The sequence below is a fragment of the Hesperophylax consimilis genome, chromosome 11 (assembly GCF_061612785.1).
Source record: "Hesperophylax consimilis isolate HC1 chromosome 11, BYU_Hcon_1.0, whole genome shotgun sequence".
NCBI lineage: Eukaryota > Metazoa > Arthropoda > Insecta > Trichoptera > Limnephilidae > Hesperophylax > Hesperophylax consimilis.
In genome coordinates, this window is record NC_142846.1 from 19,424,898 (window position 1) to 19,444,338 (window position 19,441).

General features: G+C 33.9%; 1 protein-coding gene across 2 annotated transcripts; it reads right to left on the minus strand.

The window, feature by feature from the left end:
• Window positions 1-835: 835 nt before the first annotated feature.
• On the minus strand, window positions 836-18,621 carry LOC149419887 (transmembrane anterior posterior transformation protein 1 homolog). 2 transcript variants are annotated; one of them, XM_089637074.1, is made up of 9 exons: window positions 18,420-18,621; window positions 17,293-17,554; window positions 16,752-17,053; window positions 16,344-16,441; window positions 15,487-15,725; window positions 10,833-11,021; window positions 9,819-9,980; window positions 7,852-7,981; window positions 836-4,358 (listed from the first exon to the last, which is right to left on the minus strand). In XM_089637074.1, exons 1-9 carry the CDS (start codon window positions 18,595-18,597, stop codon window positions 4,017-4,019), a joined length of 1,902 nt encoding a protein of 633 aa, XP_089493200.1. In that variant the 5' UTR covers window positions 18,598-18,621; the 3' UTR covers window positions 836-4,016. The 2 variants fall into 2 exon arrangements, with proteins under 2 accessions (XP_089493200.1, XP_089493199.1); XM_089637073.1 differs by having other exon boundaries at window positions 16,752-17,065.
• Between the last annotated feature and the right edge of the window lie 820 nt (window positions 18,622-19,441).

Genomic DNA, 19,441 nt, shown 5'->3' on the forward strand with positions numbered 1-19,441 from the left:
GTAGAATTAGAAGTGAAAACGTTGATGTGATAAAAAAAGCCTAAATAATTAAGTAAAAGAGAGAAATAGGGTTTCTCAGAATGTTTTTCATTGCGATCGATATTGCCATATGATTCGGACTTTTTTGGCTCCAAAAATGCAAATCAGATTGGCTACAACCGCAAAACACTTTTCCAGCAAGATGGAGCCACTTCCCACCTAACAAATAACTCGTTAGCTGCTCTTTACGATTTATTCCCTGAAGGAGTAATTAATCGCTGAGGAGACATCAACTGGCCAACGAGGAGTCCATATTTAAAGCCTAAAAATTAAAGTTTTCAACCCATTGCCACCCACCTTGATCGTTTTAAAGCGAAGAATCACAGACGAAATCAATGCAATTCCATGAGCAAATGCTCCAGCGAATATTTGAAAATTTTAGTTCCAGGCTAAATGAGTGTAAGAAGTAGATGGGGCTTATTTACAAATGGTCGTTATTCATAAATAAAAATTCAAAAAGTGCTCTGTAATTCAACAGTAATTAAAACGAGTTTTAACTCATTATGGTGTTTTACTTTTAAATATCAAAAACGACAAACATTCTGACACCGTTTATTATAATTATTAACAAAAGTTAGAAGCAATAATGATTTATTGCATTTTATTAGGTAGAGTTCTCAATGAAAAATCAATTACATATACTAAATATGGTGTCAAGAGTTGAATCACTCTTTGAAAATGCAATTTCTAAAATTTCCCTGAGCCATAAGTATTTCAAGAGTATATGATAATTTTGCTGGAAATCATCCTTATGTACGTTTAGCTGCTTCCTTGTACGTGAAAATGTTTACTTTATATAAGTTTAAGGCATGTTAAAACAAAGACAACAATCTCCCCCATTGGTCTAAAATGAGTTAGATATGGTGATAGATAGAGAAATAAAAATACTATTGACAGTATTAGTTCCGAAACAACAACAGCATTCTTCTTTAGGTTACACAACAAAAAATAGCAGTATTTGTTTGGACCAATCAGAGAGCCAGAAATATAATATATTCAACATGACCGTCCTGTACAAAGTGTGAACCGCATACTGTAACCAAAAAAAATGGCATTTGTTTGCAACAAAAGCGGCAATCATCTCCATCTATTAATTGAAAATAAGTCCATAATTTACCAATTAATCACAATAAAATATGCACAGAGTGTAACATACGGAAACACTTATTACCAAACATTATAAATTATGATGTGGGAAAAGTACTAAAATAAACATTTATTGCATATTACTCAAATTGAGAAGAAGTGGAGAATGCCATCTTTGTTTTAAAACGCCTCATATGTACTAAAAGTAATGTGAACATTGTTTCGTTTTAATAAAAAAATTATTTCAATTGAGGGCAATACGCTATAAAAAAGTTCCTTAATTGTAGTTAGTAGCAAACAATGATAAAAAGCTATTTTTAATGAAAAACAATTTAGACTTAAATATATATTTTTTTAAATCTTTGTCATTTAAATAATAATAAGTAGAAATAGTTGAACATAAAGAAAACACAGATGAAAAAAAAAACAGAAATTTAAATATATATAATATGTTGAATTCTTTTTTTTTAGGACTATGGGCCGGTATTTCAGTAACTTTTATTAATGGTATCAGTCGGCTTGTCTTGTCAGGGCGCCGTACCAGAGAGCAATTTGATGAACGTAAATATCTTATACCGAGCTTAAAATGAAACTGAAATTCCGGCCATATGTGAATAGTGATATTACATATTATGTTCAATACCCGATGACAGATTTATTCAGTAAGCAACATTTTAATTTATAATTTATTTTCAAAATATGCATCAGTCTCAAAAGTGTGCGATTTATAATTTTTCATGTAATATTTACACAGAATTGATAATGTGAAAATAAAAGCATTAGATTCTTTTAAAAATAGATAAAATGGTTTTATATTATTTACAAAAACGTAATAAATATATTTTCTTCGTGACAAATTGCGTAAAAATTGTTAGAAATTCAAAATTAAACAAAAATTTACTACATTGAGCAAATATTTGAGAAGTTATAAAGTTATTTTGAAAAGTATTTACATTATAATCTTAAAATAATAAGCACCGGTTCTTACAAAAAAATTTAGCGTAGTACAAACTGAGTTATATAGTGATACAAAAAAAATTAAAAAACAACACAAGTGAAATATATTTTTTAAATCGAACATTCAAATGAAAATATGTACACAGTTAGATTTGAATATTCAACAGTTTTAAAAAAGAAGTACATATAAAATTAATGAAGAACTATTTTTAGGCCCCGATTCGCCTAAGCTGCTAGCTGCGTACAGCTGGTGCACGCGATTCTTATTCACATAAAGTTACATTAAAAAATAACCACTGATGCGGCTAGGCCTAGTAAGTTGCCGCAGCCGAAATATAACATACTACTTGAACAGCCGCGCGCAACTGAAGTACTTTATTTTTTAAACGTGCACGACTACGACATAAGAGGAAAATACACCCTACATCTTCCACATCCATTGCGAGACTGAAATGAAACAGCCACAGCCAAGTCTTTCAATTCAGTCGCGTTATTTCAAGCTGCTTAACAGAATCTCGCCCTTAAGCAAAAGTTACAGAGAGCTGATTCCAAATTGGTTGTTTTTTTGCAATATTTATATTATATATAAAATATGTCTATGCAATATTATGTCCACTTTAAATCAAAAATACTTCAATTTATTGGGGTACATACACATGTCAAATATTAGGTGTGGATAGAGAAAGATATACTAAAATAATAATTTTGTCTTTGAATTCAAATTCTTAAATAAAATTCTTACTACGCATAAAATAATCAATGTACATATACTTAAAGGCAAACAAATTACTAATTTAAGTTATTACACTATAAATATAACAGCCGGCAAACAATTCAAAGTAGTCACAAACTAATAATAAAGGAGAGCAAATCACTTATGTTTATGATAAATTTAAATAAATAATAATAGTTATAAACTTCAAAGAACATAGAAAAACTAAGAAGCATTGATGCAGTTTAAAAGTTGAGTACCCATAAAAATGGCATTATAAAAAGTAGCCAAGCAACTACATAATGATTATTACGTATTTACCAGTTCGTAAAGATTTTTTATGAAAGCATCATAATAATAATTTAATAGAAGAAACAGCCCTTGGTTCATAAAAAGGCTGTAGAAATTATCCAATTATAAAAATTAATTAGTATAAGGCCACATCAAACATCTTAACTACCATCTTAAATATGTGTGGGTGCAAATCACCCAATAGCCATAACCCAATGATGAGCTCATCTTACTGTATGAATTTATATACATGGAATAACACGGCCAAAGATAAATAATCTAGGTACAGCTGCATGTCGTCAAGGCCCAATGCTGATGACGAAAATTTGCGTTGGATATATGTAATTTTTGTCAGTAATGTATATGCAAATATAATTCCAATGCAGTTTATGACGATGTACATATTGTTTTAGAAGTCTTGGCACCAAATAAATTATGCATAATTTAGTACATTCTTTGGTTGTGTACCTTTGTCTACCAGACGTCTTGGATTTTCCTATATGATACGGCCGATACATAGCATCTAGTGTCAAGCCATTCTGCAGGTGGCAGGTAAAATATCGCTGTTATAACAGTCCAAATGTTTCAACAGTTGGAACTCCCAATATTAAGATCGTTTTTTATTTGTTAGTGTTCACGTCAACATTGGCGTTATTTCCAACGGTTATATTCAACTGTGATCGCCAACACCCAGTACTAGTACATTGTGAGTTTTAAACCTAATATGCCCGATTGCTAGTCAAGTTTCCTGCTCACCGAGCAATCAACCACTTTGTCAATCAAACAAGTAATACGTGGGTGGCAACCTTAGCACACAAAGCAAGTTCGTCACAGTTTTAGTTGAATTCTGAACGAGCACCTACGACAGTCAGAATTTACACTTCTCTACTTTTCTATGTTCCGTGATACATATTAAGTAGTATTAAAGATATCAACAATCGTCCGGACTGTCTTCTCCCGTATTTACCAAATTCGGCTCGGATTCTGATCTTCGTTTCATCGTTGAATCTTGAGGAAGTGGTTCATCTTCTATCGGCTGTGGAGATGGATTATGGACTCCGGGATTAGTCTTCAGTTCTCTCCAAGCCTTTTCTATATCGGGAACACTTCTGCTGACGGAGGAAATATCCTGGATGCCATCTTCCATCTCTGACGGTTCTCGCTTTACTTGTTTCACATCCAAGAGTTTTTCATTTAAAAAGACTCCATTGAGATCTATAGCACTGTTAGAGAAGATGGCAGCAGGGCCTGCTATGGGATCTTGCATAGGAACCTGAAATAATATAATGAATTTGAATTTAAGCCATTTTTTTGCAATACAGAACATGAATTCCATTAAATAAAGCTAAATTTTACTATAATGATTTCTATGGGGTGAAGAATAAAGGTATAGAGTAATGAAGGAAGGGGGCAATTCTATTCAATTCTGACCACTAAATATACAGAATTTAACATATTCCACTGCTACAAACTGAACTACTGAAGTTTGCCAAAGCTTAAAATAAAAACTGAATGCCAAATCGTTTCATTTTCTATGTCGTTTATTATTATCAAAACGATTTTTAAGTATTTACGCTATCTAAAAATCCCAATGATAATGTTTTTCCGAATTGAATGATACAAGAAAAATGTGTAAAAACATGATCCAACTTCAAGGAGAGATTACAATTATTACATCTGTCTCGATACAGGAAACATGCTGTTGTGCAATGAAATGACGTTTCACAAGGACATTCCCGCCAGAATATACCAGCTTATACGGATGCACAATACACACTACAGCAAGGGGGTATAATTCCGATCCAAACCGAAGTAAAGACACGGAAATTTCTATGGTTATTTTATGACGTTTTCACAGCCCTTGGCTATCTACCAATGAAAACCTGTTGTGTTTTGATCTCTTACTCTCTCCACCATAAGACCTGTGTAACATAAAGAGAGGCTACCCGCTTTACTTCCCCTGCACGACTGACTGCAGCGCCATTGCCATTGAAGTGTCGAAGTGTTGAAGTTCACCATTGTTTTGTTTGTTGTCCAAATTGGGTCGTGAATGTAAATATTTTAAATTATCTGTTTATGTGAAAATGTTTCCCGATAAAGTTAATAAGCCGTGTTGTGTGAAAGGCTGTACTGTAGACATTCTACTCGACATAAATATACGACTCATGGAAACATTGAGAGTAGCTTCCGTTATTGAGTGAATCAATGGTCATGGAGAATTGGCAGATGGAATACATTTAGTATACAATATTAGCGAGATATGCATCAGTTTGTGGCTCCCATTTCTTGATCTGAAGCAAAAAGGCGAATGAATCATTAAGAAATTACGGGCTGCCAATGTTAAATCTTCCCGACATCGGTAAATATGCGAATTTACAACATCGGACCCGTAATTGTAACGAAAATTCAGTTGCGAATCTCCTTTTGTTTGTCTTCTTTGTTCGGCTCGCAGACTTGGTCCACATTTAAAAAGTGTTTTGTGTTTCCTGTGTACATTAACATTATAACTTAATTTTACCGGTGCATCAGTGGCGGTCAGTGACTTTTTGTAGAAGGATGCTGGACATCAAATGTTTATATTCGTACTTACTACGTACTTGATATCAAATATACACATCTAGACGCTAGCCCACGAACAAGATACAATTAGGTACCGTCTAAAATTATCTTCATAAATCCATTAAACTCCATAACTCAATATTTCCAGTATCCAGAATAAGTTTTTTTTCCGCAAATTGCCGAGACACAAAACTTTTTCGCATTAATGATTCAATAATACAACCACAGAATTCACTATTATCATTTAGAACACGTTGGCGAAGTATTCATCTTATTTTGGGTATTCATTTTTATTTATTTAAATTATGATTAAAAAGTAAATCGCAGGTTAATAATATTCATTAAGAATTCGACTTCAGTATTCAAGCTCAAAGCAACGCGCGCATACAATCCAATGGATTAGTAATACAGTATACGATTCTGTTCATTATACGTATGAGCAGTAAAGACGGTTTTTGTACGTTGGATGCTGTCATTAATATCGTATAAAGTTGACGAAGATATTGGTTTGCGGGTCTTGGTGCGCATGCGCGGAAAGAAAGTACGTTCTAGCATTCTTGGATACGATTTACAGATCGCTTCCACACCACAATGTGTTTTACGAGTTTCACAGTATTTGAGAATGCTTGTATATTTAGACTCGCCCGCACTATTTGTATCGTGTCATTTGTTGTGCGTAAACAGAAACAGGACGATAATATGCACGATGTCTTATAGTAATAATAATATTTGTATGATTTTTTACAGTGCTGTTTTTGTAAAAAAATCACATTAAGGTCGCTGTAGAATTAAAATATTTAAATTGCAGTATTGCTGTTTACGGCTAGAAGTCCAAATCTTTTTAATCTAAAATGCAAGGGATGCGGAGTATCCACAGCATGTATGGACGGACCGCGCCTGCCGTGCATGTGCATATTTGCGCACTAGTCCTTTTTTCTTGCACAGATAAATTGATGGTCCGGTCCGCACACACAATGATAAAATTAGAAGGAACGTAGGTCCTGAGTTCAATTCCTAGATGCGATTGAATCTTTTCTATCTCGGATTTTGAGATTGGCTTCACCGAGATGTATGGCAGAATGACAACAGGACCAGTATTTGATTTAAATATCAGCAGTGATGATTTTTTAGCATTGTACATCAGCCCATGACTATTGACATATGCTTTGCATATGGCCAGAAGTTTTCTCATTGCTCTTAATGATGGGGCTAGTATGACCATGGCCGGGTAATACGAAATCCGTTTTTCATTTTGTTCCGTGTTTTACTAAGCTTATCCATATATACATTGAACAGCACCGGGGACATTGAGCCTCCATGTTTAGCGCTGCACTTTAATTTAGCTGCTTCTGATAGGCTATCATTCCATCTGACAAAGTTTTCCTGTTGGTTGTACCATGCACTCAATATATTTACAATTTTGGGTGGTACTTGTCGTTCGGTCAGTTTTTTCCACAACTTATCATAACTAAAACTGTCAAAAGCTTTGCTTAAATCTAGGAAGCGTAATTATACCGTTGTCAAATTAGTAGTTGTTGTTGTAAAACCAAGTAGATATGTATGTCTCTTTTTCACTAAAAGCAATACGTATGCGTAAGTAAGACAAAGGGCTATTTCTCATTGATGCTTTTTAAAGACATATTGTGTAAATTGTAATTACTAATTTACACAAAACTAAAAAACATTTATAATGAGACAAAAAAATATAAAAATTACTATCACTTCACTTTTTTTTCGTTTAATCTATAAATATTTATTTAAAAATTTGCAAACTTTGACAAATATTTTTCAAATGGTAAATATTGTTTCATACAAATTTTTCAGAATCATTTGTGGTATTTTTTTTAATGAAAACTATCACCTGTATTCTCTCTTCCTAACACTGTTCAAATCATATTTCTCACCATAATACAAAATGAGATAGCATAATATATGCGGTATTGCATGACTAACAACTTTAGGACGGGTTGTTTCGGAGAATTTGAACAATTCATCAAATTTCAACGTTCATTTTCAGGTTCTGTGAAAGACTTATTCAAGTTCTGTTTTTATATCATTGTAGGCTAGTTGCTTGACAAAACTGAAATAAAAACAGAACTTGAAAAAATCTTTCACAGAGCTTGAAAATGAACGTTGAAATTTGATGAATTGTTCAGATTCTCCGAAACAACCGGTCCTTAGATTTGTGTGGGTATATGAAGACTTACATCATGCAAATGTGAGCGTTCTTGATTATTCTGTTTGGTACTTGTACTTGTGCTGTCCATTGATTTCATTGGCAACCAGTCCCCAGTTCTGGATGGACTGGTGGCACTATCTTTACTGTTCACGTTTTCTCTGAAACAAATAAACAAAGAATTCAAATATTGAACATATTATTTCATGCATAAATTATTTTAGTTCCTTAAAAAAGTTTCAATAATTGGTTCTAATATAATACAATTAGAATATGATAAACACAAGGCATAATGAGTTCTGAATTACTCTTTTTAAATTATTTATTAATTTTTTTGCACTTCATAATACGTATTATGAATACATATTAAAGGAATACTTATTGAAGACGGGCTTATTAGTGGAGGAAATTTCTACCAGCTAACACTAATAAATGAGGTACAATAGTCATTAGGTGTACGGGGCTACAACAAATACAAGTAACAGGCATTAAGTGTACAGGGCTACAACGAATACAAGTAACAGGCAATTGGGTGTACAGGGCTACAACGAATACAAGTAACAGGCATTAGGTGTACAGGGCTACAACAAATACATACATGTAACAGGCATTAGGTGTACAGGGCTACAACGAATACAAGTAACAGGCATTAGGTGTACAGGGCTACAACAAATACATACATGTAACAGGCATTAGGTGTACAGGGCTACAACAAATACAAGCAACAGGCGGTGTACAGGGCTACAACGAATACAAGTAATACAGTCTTCACAGTGATAAAATGCTAAGCTAAAATCCAATACATATTACAGATAAATTCACTGATCCTGCAAAACAATTTTCACACAGCAATACAATGGCAGCAACAAGATAGCGCAAAATAACCATTCAGAATCGAATGTTTCAAATGGCCTTAGCCGTGTTTGGTGACTAAATCTGAAAAACCAGGTACTTCCCAAAATCTCTCTTTCCATACTTCTTCCCTTTCTCACTCTCTCAGCTTCACAACATATCCCAATTGGGGATGCCATAATCCCACCGACAGTTATCTTGTGCAGAATTCACATAAAAAAATAATCATTCAGCAATCATTATTTAGTTTTTCAATATATAACCTCCAAAAAATCGATAAAAATTCAGTAGACAAAGAACTAAGTAAGAAAGGGACATAATACAGGGTGGGTGAAGCCAATTGGTTTTCGACGGGTCACTGCTCGGGCTGGGGTAATGTTAGGCAGGTGCGAGTGGTCTCATTCATTTAAACTAAAGTACAGCAAGGTTTCGTTGTGCGCGCGTTTTACGTAAACAACCATTCGGTGATCGCCACGGCAAGGGGTTTTGGTTGACATGATCAAATTTTGGATTCAACAATTGTAAGAAACTGTAAGTACCCTAAGAGCAGGAGGACACAGAGCATTCCAAACGGTTAGATCCCTGAAAAATTGCAGTTGGTTAAAGCAACAATCGAGCAGTCACCAAAACGCTCAGCTTGGAAGCACGCGGTTGCTTTGGGGATGTCAAACCGTTCTTCGAGAAGATTTCATCCCTACAAATTAATGCTTGTTCAAGAATTGAGTGTTATTGACTACGCAAACTGCAAAAATCGGTGTCAGGAAATGCTTCAGCAAATCGCTCTGAGAGCAACTGTCTTCAGTGGTGACGAGATTCATTTTCATCTCTCTGGAGTTGTCAGTAGAGCGACTATCTTAAAGATTAGATTTTTGAAAATCGCCCCCCACCTTAAAAGACCTGAAGGAGCGAATGAATGATGAATGTGCTGAAAATAATAGAAAAACTTCAGAGATCGCGTTCATAAATATTGCTGCTGACGGCTGCCATTTTGTTGATATTATTTTCAAAACATGATGTAATAAATAGGATTAACTACTGATTTTAATAAAATAAACTGTTTTTCTCTAAGTTGTACCATTATTTATTTACAGCCCCCAAAACTCATCAGCTCCGCCCCACCCCGTATAATTCAAAATATTATCTTACTTCTTTGGTGTTGCATTTGGAGTAGATAAGTTAGCCACATTTTTATCAGCCTGGTGTTGCGCAATCAAATCACAGGCCTTTCCCAGGATCACAATGGAGACCAGAATACGAAGGGACATCAGGCAGAGATATCCCACTATGAGGAGGATGAAGGGGGCCAGACTAAAAAAAAAAACATCATAAATTATTAAGTTTTATTCAAGAGTTAAGTGAAATTGGAAGAGCTGACAATAAGGCCCAGTTATTTCGCAGAAATTCAAATGTAACATTGTCACAGAATAACCATTCAGCACCATTTTGTTTTTTTGACATATGAAGGTGCGGAGAGCTAGAAAGGTGCGTTTCAAAATTCTATCAAATTGTAATAAGCAAGAAGATAGTTGATAACGATATTTGTCCTCTTGTGGTGATCACAAGTTGTTAAAAAGCTGAAACAGACTTAAAATCGGCATTTAACGAGAACCTTTCAACTGTCAAAAAAACAAAATGGCCATTTGATGACTTTGTCACATGTGAATTTCTGTAAAACAACTGGGCAGCGCCGTAATATCTTTGCCCTTGGTACAATTTAGCTTTACATCAACAAATTTTGAAAGTCATAGCCGCAACGAGACTGACGCATACGTGTGTGATCGAGCGGCATCGGAGATTTAAATCAAAGTATCGCAGAATGTATACGTCAAACGGTATAACCCTCTCGCTTCACTTTTGTTTATTTAATTGTATGTTTTGTCTGTATCAAAAATTATTACCGTAATTTTAGTAAGGGATGGTTACGTAGCTTACATGTTTATATTTTGTAATAAAAAATTCTAGGTTTCATAACAAGATAATTGTCTTACGTTAAATATGAAGAAACCAAATTCATTATGATGTTTGGGATCAAATTAGGTTTCCTAATAATTATCAGGTTAAATGATAAATAAAAAATGTGAAAACCGAGAAGCGTATGGTTAGGTTATTTTAGGTTTTCTCAATGTTCTGTTTTTACTGGAACCACCAATAACAACTCACCCCTCGAATTTCATGGCTTGCAATATCACCCTGGTGATAACTACGCCGAGCGGCAGTGGGATGAATCCCATTCGGCGCGCAACCAAGTCCGAGTGGTCCGAGAAGGCGTACTTCTGCCTGGTCTGCGCCATATCGTACGCCAGGCTGAGGGTGTACTCGCGGTACACGCTGAAGGGGATGTCGTTGAACCTAAAATGGCGAAAAATTAAATTTTAACATACAAATTACAACAATTAGAAACACTGTTCCCTAGCATTGTACGGAATGAAGGGCGGCGTGGCAAGCCACCAACTAAATCTAGCGAACTACTAATAAATCACACCCTTTCCACGCATGATAAGAGAGGTGCTTCTGCGTACCTTATTTTGCTGCGGTTTATAACAATATAGCACGCCTTTCTTATTTTTGGTTAGAATTAATTTTAGCTTATGATGCAAATGACATTACACGCTAAAAATATTTGTGTTGCCTTTAAAATTCCAAGCAGAAAGAGCTGTGCAAATTTCACACTGCCAGAGCTCACCGTCTGAGAAATTTTGCTGGGTGTATTTTGTGGTGTTTAAATTTTCTATTGAATTAAGGAGACTGGTTGAAACTGGGTGCATAGCGAAGTTTATCATAATCTTCGAATATTGTCTTTGTAATTTATTAAGTTGTGATAATTAAATTTCAAATGGAGTCAAAAATAAAGTCTGGCCATGTTAACAATTGACCAGCCAAACAAGGGAAGTTTTATATGTATAATCTTTATAAATACATTGAATCCGAAATTTTACTCTTACTAGTTTCTACACCAGCAACTAGTTACCAACTCAACTGACGTTTCTATAGGATCTGTTTTGGCGAAAATAAATGTTTTCCAGAAGGGCATAAAAATAAAAACAGTATTTATACCAGTTCTTGACTTTTCAGTAAGATTGAAAAAAGGACATTAATGATGTAGCTGAGAATTTTTTTTTTTTTTTCAAAAATTCAATTTTATTTGTATTAAGATTTTAAGAATTCTTTCAGGAATCTTCATTCAAAAAAATGAAATTTTGAAGAAAAAAATTAAATTAAGTCCAATTTGATTATAACAAGCGTTACATCCAAATGGTTTTTTTAAATTTCGTATGTACCTACCTAAAACATGCTATCAAGATATTCGCAAATGTGCAGTATATTTTCAAAATACGAGTATGTATTACTTATTAAAAAAGCATGTTAGAAAATATTAATATTTATTAACAAAATTTATAATCAATGATTGTTTTAAAGATTTCGCTTCCATGCTTCTCAATTTCCCCCTCAAAACAATTAACGCATTGTAACTATCATCACCTGGTTCAAGGCTTCCGAGAAAAATATCACTAAATAGTCTTATTTTATACATAGCGTTATGTATCGCATTTTATACATAACGCTAGTGAGAAGCATTTTGGAATATAACTCTACGATTTGGGCTCCACATTACAATATCCATATTCAAGCGATTGAAAAAGTCCAGCATAGATTCCTTAGGTATATTAATTTTAAATTAGGTATTCCAAGAGAATCCGTGGACTATAATATGTTATTAAACTGGACTAATCTCGTAAATTTATCAGATCGCAGAAAAATCTGTGATCTATTAATATTATATAAAATAATTCACTCGGTCCTGGATACCCCTGATTTAATAGAACTAATACGATTTCATTGCCCTGGTCGCGCTAACAATAGACTTACTCTACCGTTCTACTATAATAACACACATACATTATCACATTATTACTCACCAGTCAGTCGATTACACATTTTGGGAAATGAACATGCTAACATCGGCGACATTTATTTCTTAAAATGAGCGCAATATAAACATGCACTCAAAAATTATTTTTCCATAATGTAACTTTATATACGCAATATGGACATGTTGAAATGAAATGATGATATTTCTCATTGTTCTTTATTGTTATTTTTGGTTGTGATACACAAAATAATTTATGTTATTTTTAAGTTTAAAACTACTATTATGTAATGATATTATTTTTCTTACTTTTGTACTCTATTATATGTTTATTTATAAAAGGCAATATAGCCGTTTATGTATTTAAAATAAAAAATAAAATAAAATTATTGTCACTAGCTTGTGCGCATCATACCGCTTGTAAAATCTCATTGATTGTTATGCTTTTCGGATATAAAATTTTATTTGTCACAAACCAGTGATGCACAACCCGCAGCCCAATTCTTGCGTCCCGCTTTTCAATTTTATACTGCTCACTTGGCTATAGAGAAAAATCAAAAGGTTTGGGGTAATTCTTGAATACCCTGGCTGAGAATATACAAGGGTGGTCTGAAAAGTTTCCGACCTCAAAGCAAAGATGGCGGTACTCGTCAATAAAAACTAGTGAATGTAGCTGCGCATCTTTTGACAGTTACTCACCAAATTTTCGGCCATTTTGGATGTGCAGTTTTTAGTTGACAGTCGTTTGAGTGAGTCGATGTGTGTGTTTTTGTGAAAAAGGGAAAAAAATTGAGTATTGAGCTGTTATTAAATTTTTTGGGATAGTCATGGAGTTATGTTAATTGATTATCTTAAAAAAAGTAAAAACTATTCAGGAGCATACTACGCATCATTACTTGACAAGCTGAAGGCAGAAATTGTGGAAAAACGGCCACATTTGCAGAAAAAGAAAATCCTGTTTCGCGCCGTCTCACACCTAAGCGGCAATGGCAAAAATCCACGAATTACGGTTTGAACTGCTTGACCATCCGCCTTACTAACCAGATCTAGCCCCAAGCGACTTCTTTTTGTTCCCTAATCTAAAAACTGCACTCGGAGGACAGAGATTTTCGTCAAATGAGGAGGCAATCACCTTTGTGAACAATTATTTTGAAGAGAAAAACGCCGAGTACTATTTGGACGGGTTAGAGAGATGGGAGCATCACTGGGAGAAGTGTGTAGAGTTACAAGGAGACTATGTAGATAAATAAATAAAAAAATTCTTGTTTCATTGTTAGGTCGGAAACTTTTCAGACCACCCTCGTATATATTAGTTTTGGTTAATTTAGACTGCTTGTCCTAAAAGGAACCAAATTTGAAGAACTGGTTACCATAAGACGAAATTTAAAAAAAAAAATCAACAGAAACCTTTAATCTTGAATTTCACTGTCAACCCCCTTCCCCTCAACTCCCCCCCCCCCCCCCCCCCCCCCCCACCCATCCAGGTGTTGAAAAATAGGCAAAGCTGCCCCTCTTCTGAAAATCACTGTTGTAAATTTACCCTCTGCAGGATTGTAAGTACCCGTAATTAGGTACCTTCATAAACATATTTATTGGTTTTTAAAACAAAATTAAAGATGAGTTGTAATACAAAAAAAAGACGTGAAAAGGGAACAAATTTGCCATGTTCAAATTTCACATGATTTTCGCAAATTTTATGACAATTTTACATAGTGCCCGATGGATAGTTATGTTTCACATAGTCGACAATCTTACGCAGGTAGTGCCATAAACATATGAATCCCTCCCTAACGGAATGGGAAATTCCCGCCAGCCGCAGCTGTGCGCCGGGCAGCTATGCCGCTCCATTTTATTTATTATTACTTACTTCAAGAATAATTGTCCCATTGTGAATAATCCCAATTATTTGTTTTTTTCCAGACCCATTCATGTATTCAAAAATTGTGTTGAGAAAGTTATTTGCACGGTATATCAGTGAATCGACCTCGTTATAACAGCCAACAATTATTTAATTGAAGATAACACAGCGCCCTTGAGGTGATTTTGCACAAAAACGGCGCTATACAAGTCATCCAATTATTATTATTATTATAAGACTGAACAAAAATATCGTTATGTATTGCTCTTTATAGCCGTGAACTCGCTATTGCCGTAATCGTTATGACCAAGTTCGACTGTAAATATTCTCAGCTACAAGAATATCAATATTAATGCTGTATTTTTTGATGTGACCACTCTAGCTCACTAAAAAATTCACGGACCGCCACTGATACGTGCCTACTTAGTTATGCTGGAAATAGTGCGACGCGTACGTTGATCGCCTACATCGGTCATGTACAGGAATATGTAGGTGAAATAATGAAGAACTTACAAGGACCATCGGCCCAGCTCGTCAGCCCTACGCCGACCGATTCGTTTACTATCTGCATGAGAGCGTCAAGTGCGGCGCTGATCGGGTGAACTGGTAGGACTGCATGTGTACAGTCTTATCAAATGAATATTGACAGAGAGGGTTATCACTGAGGTGCATCTTCACCCTCCTCTTTGGGAATTATCTAGTAATTTATACCAGATCGGGATGCAAAGTTTAAATGTTGGTTTGAAGTGTGTGAGGCCTTGTTTCCAGTCTTTGACGAGTACAATATTAATAAAAACGACTTACTCAACTGAAGATGTCTGTACTCGGGTGACATCAGCGCAGCACTAGGGAAACATCGCCAGCGACCAATGATACACGACCGACGTACACATTGCACTATTTCTAGCCATAGTTTAAAGTTATAGTTAGTAAGTTAAAACTACTGTCATGTACTATTATGGCTAAAGTCAAATTTCTATCCATTAGGTGTAATACTGTCTTGAAATAAAATCGTATTCTTGTATGTCTAATCGTAGTCTAGTATGTGAAGTGTAACTAAAATTAATTAAAATTGTTAAATATCCCACCTGGTGATGAATGCATGTTTGATCCAATCTATCACAACCTCAAATCCCAAAACCAAGATGCAATCGGGCACCAGAACCCAGAACCTCTCCTCCTTCCAGGCGTACTCCTTCATCGTCTGAAGGACCACTATACAGAGGAGAACAAACAAGTGCAGGCGCTCCCTCACATCGCTGCACGAAACTTGGAATAGATTGTTCTTATCGAATTTCTTGAAAACTGCCCCTTTCAATTCGACAAACTGTAAAAAAAATTAAATGTATGTAATAAACGAGATGATATCTTACTATCATTTTTAATAATAATACTAGTGCAGATCCGTGAATAATCACATGATACAATAATTATTATAAGATTTGTGAAACTGAAAGCATTTGTAGTTATGTTCGGTATTCCTTTTATTAATAAATAACTACGAAATTTGGCTGAAGCGGTTTTTAATAATACATCCGAAAACAATAAATAAACGTAGAAAATACAACAAAATGATTTACGAAAGAAAAGTTCGAGAATTTTCCGAAGCGCGTCACGTAGGCAAAATAATTCGATCTCGATGTCGCGGTTGCTAGTACTGTACTGACCATTTTGTTCACGTTGTCGCTTATCTAGGTGGAAAATAAAACATTCTCGAACATTCCAGTTGCAACAGAAACAAATATTAAAAAAATAAAAGAAAATCCAAGAAGCTTGTTTCGAAACTTCTAGAATAACGTTCGAGTCAAGTAGTGGTGTACCACTACACATTTATAAAATATTTGCCGCAGGATCCATGACTTTCAAATTCAAATAAAAATAGTCGATTTCCCTTCCCTTTATAACCTGTTTAAAGGATTATGTAAATAATAAAGCATTAACTTACATTATTAGACATCACTATTATAAGTAGGGCCTTATTGTTTGAGTTGAATGCTACATTGAGGGTAGTTGCTTGGAATAACACCAATACGCTGTGAAAAACTGTAATAAAAAGGATAAGGAAAATAGGTGTAATGTATCATTATTATTTGTTGATTGAGTATTTACATTTGGCATTCGAATATTTACAAATGTCGACATACATTTGTTTATCTTCAACACACCCTAAATATATAGATAACAATATTGATGCAACTATAATTGTTCGTAGCTATTAGGCATATAAAATTCCTAGAACAACACTTTAAAACTCCTTTTCCCTTTGCACTCTTCAGGCAGAACAGAGAAAACCTTGACTTATAGTACTTACTTCACTACAAGGTTATTTGAAAACTTCATTTGAAAAGGATACAGACATAGACAAGAGCGAAAAGAAGATGCGGAATGAGTCCCAGATGTTGTCTTCTTCTATCACGAGGTTCCGTGGCTGTCCAGAAAAGGGCATCTATTGTGTCTTGTCCAAAAGCAGAAAACAATCTATCTCCAACTTCCAGCATGTTGTAAAAGATATAGAGCTTCATGACGCTTTGACTCTTAACAAGATGGTACATCATGTTGGTATCGATGTAGCACATTAGAATGCTGCAGACTATTAGAATTAATCCTTTCAGAAGGTCACACACTTCTGCTGGCTTTAAGAGGCCCCTAGAATATCTATCACATAACCTGTAATTGTGTATATTATGTTTACGAAATTGTATAAAATTAATAATCATAATTACACCGATCAATTGAAATTATGTTGCACGATGTATTTATTATATTTTGCATAATTTCTATGACATAAATCAAATAAGTCAAAAATAATGGCAACTTAAGAATAAATAAACAAAATCAAATTGAATGCATAAGTATCAAATAAAATCATTTCCTACATAAATTTATCAACTTACCCAAAACATTTTCGAAAAGGTCTGCTGATGAATGAAAAAAATGCCATTAAAAACCTTAGCGGCAAGAAGGTATACACAAACAGGAAAGAATCTGTGCACTGAAAGAACCCGTAAACCATAAACTTCTCTAGTTCTTGGGGAATCTTCATGAAAGAATATACTTTTTCTCTGCGGGCTGAAAAGCGTTCCTCGTCATGTTCCAGAAGGTAACCACGTGTCAACTCCACTTGCAAGAACGCCAAAAGGGAAGGGTTTTTTTTATCTGTGGAAAGAATATTTATAAAGGGAACATGACTAAAAAAATCATTCTTACAGCTAAATAATGTGAATTTTAAATATTCAGAAACTTGTGGTGTTTTTAAGTAATGATTGAATAAATTATTATGATATTACATTATGACTTTTGATAATACAATGTCGACTGCATCTTATAAATGCATATAGCAAGTGAAGGCTGTGATACTTTGGTGAAGTCTATCATTATGTTGGCTGCCTACTTTTTGACATTGAAGCTCTGATTAAATCATTGTTGTACTACATTGTGTTTTAACACAAGGTCTGGCTTATTAGTTGGGTAAGTAATAAGTTCAAAATAAAGTTGAATTTTAAAATGTTATCGAACCACAAACGGCAATCACAATATATTATAATATGACCTGAAGTCAAATTTGCAATAAAAGCAATATAAATAACTACCCAAAATTAAAAATAATACAATGCACATTATTTTAAAAACGGTGTTATGGATCTCTGGTTACAGATTCTTCAACCCAAAATTAAACAAGAAATATTAATTGAGTGGCATAAAAGAATTGTGTATAATATCATAACATTATGAATGATAACAACAACGCGTTAACATCCTCCCTTATTTTATCTGAGCTTAGTAAATGACGCAATTTAAATATGCCCCTCTTATCAATATGAATATTAAAAGGTGTGACAAAAAATAATTAAAAAGTATATTTTACATTTAGCACTAAAATTGTAATAATTTACCGTAAAATATATAAAATTCCACATGGATAGAAAAGTAAAATTATCAAAAACAAGTTTATTGGTAATAATACAATAATATGATATCTGGCTACTAGAAAAATATGGAAATATAGAAGAGCAAACCTAACCTCTTTTCGTTTCCTTATGTTCAGTAACTGGTACATCTTCATTCTTTTGTGTATTTGCATCGTAAGATTTATGAAAGTCTTCAGTTTTAATATCACTGCTGTAATGTACTTTAGTCGGTGGCCTAAATCTTAGCTTCTTTTCTGTAGGCGCTACAAAAACATCGGGTTCGTTTGACATTTTGAACAATTTCAGCTCGCAGCTGACGAGCCATAAACAAATGACGAACTGACAGAACTGACACTATTTTATTTTATGACAGTTGCATTGTATCCATAGATGTAATATTTCAATAGAAACTTTTGGTTATTAAAACGAAAACAATTAAGTATTCGTAAAACAAGGGTTTGTTTTATTGAAACAAAATTGTGAAGTATATTGCGAACTTTTCGAAAGAAGCAGGTTATCGCATTATATTATGATATTATTGGATGGGGTAGTGCGAATAACGATATCCTAAAATCACTCATTAAAACCCAAAAAGCCATGATGAAAATTATCTTAAATATTCGTGTACGAACTACAACTGACGTAATGTTAAAAAAATTAACATCATGTCACAAACAACTCTATTCTGAAACAATACTAATTTACACTACATACTACATTCATAAATACGAAACACATGAAAAAACAACCAAATATTAGAAACACTAGATTTCAGGCTCAACTACAAATAAAACATTTGGGCAAAAAAGCTTCTTATACTTTAGTACTAAACTCTAGAGATCTAAATATATAATATTCTTACTCCAAATTGTGACTGAAAATGAAACCACTCAACTGATCAAAAAAACACTTTTATAATTATTTTAAACTATCCATACTACTAAATTTTAATAATGTGTAAATGATACCTTTACATATAATCGTTACAAAAAAAGAATTTAATAAAAACACTTCTTATTATTATTTTTTTTAAATAACTAAATCGTTACATCAAGAAAATCAGACATTTTTAACTCACTAGTTAATTTTTTTCATTTGAATTCTTCAATGAAAACTTTTGATTGTAAATTTTCAT

Bases quoted from the DNA above. Each gene is read 5' to 3' on its own strand.
- LOC149419887 (XM_089637073.1), bottom strand. From the start codon at position 18,597: ATGTCAAACGAACCCGATGTTTTTGTAGCGCCTACAGAAAAGAAGCTA. The intron at 15,726-16,343 runs GTAAGTTAATGC...TTTTTTTTACAG, and splicing joins TAATAGTGATGTCTAATAAT to TTTGTCGAATTGAAAGGGGC. The intron at 11,022-15,486 runs GTGGGATATTTA...TCGCCATTTTAG, and splicing joins AAACATGCATTCATCACCAG to GTTCAACGACATCCCCTTCA.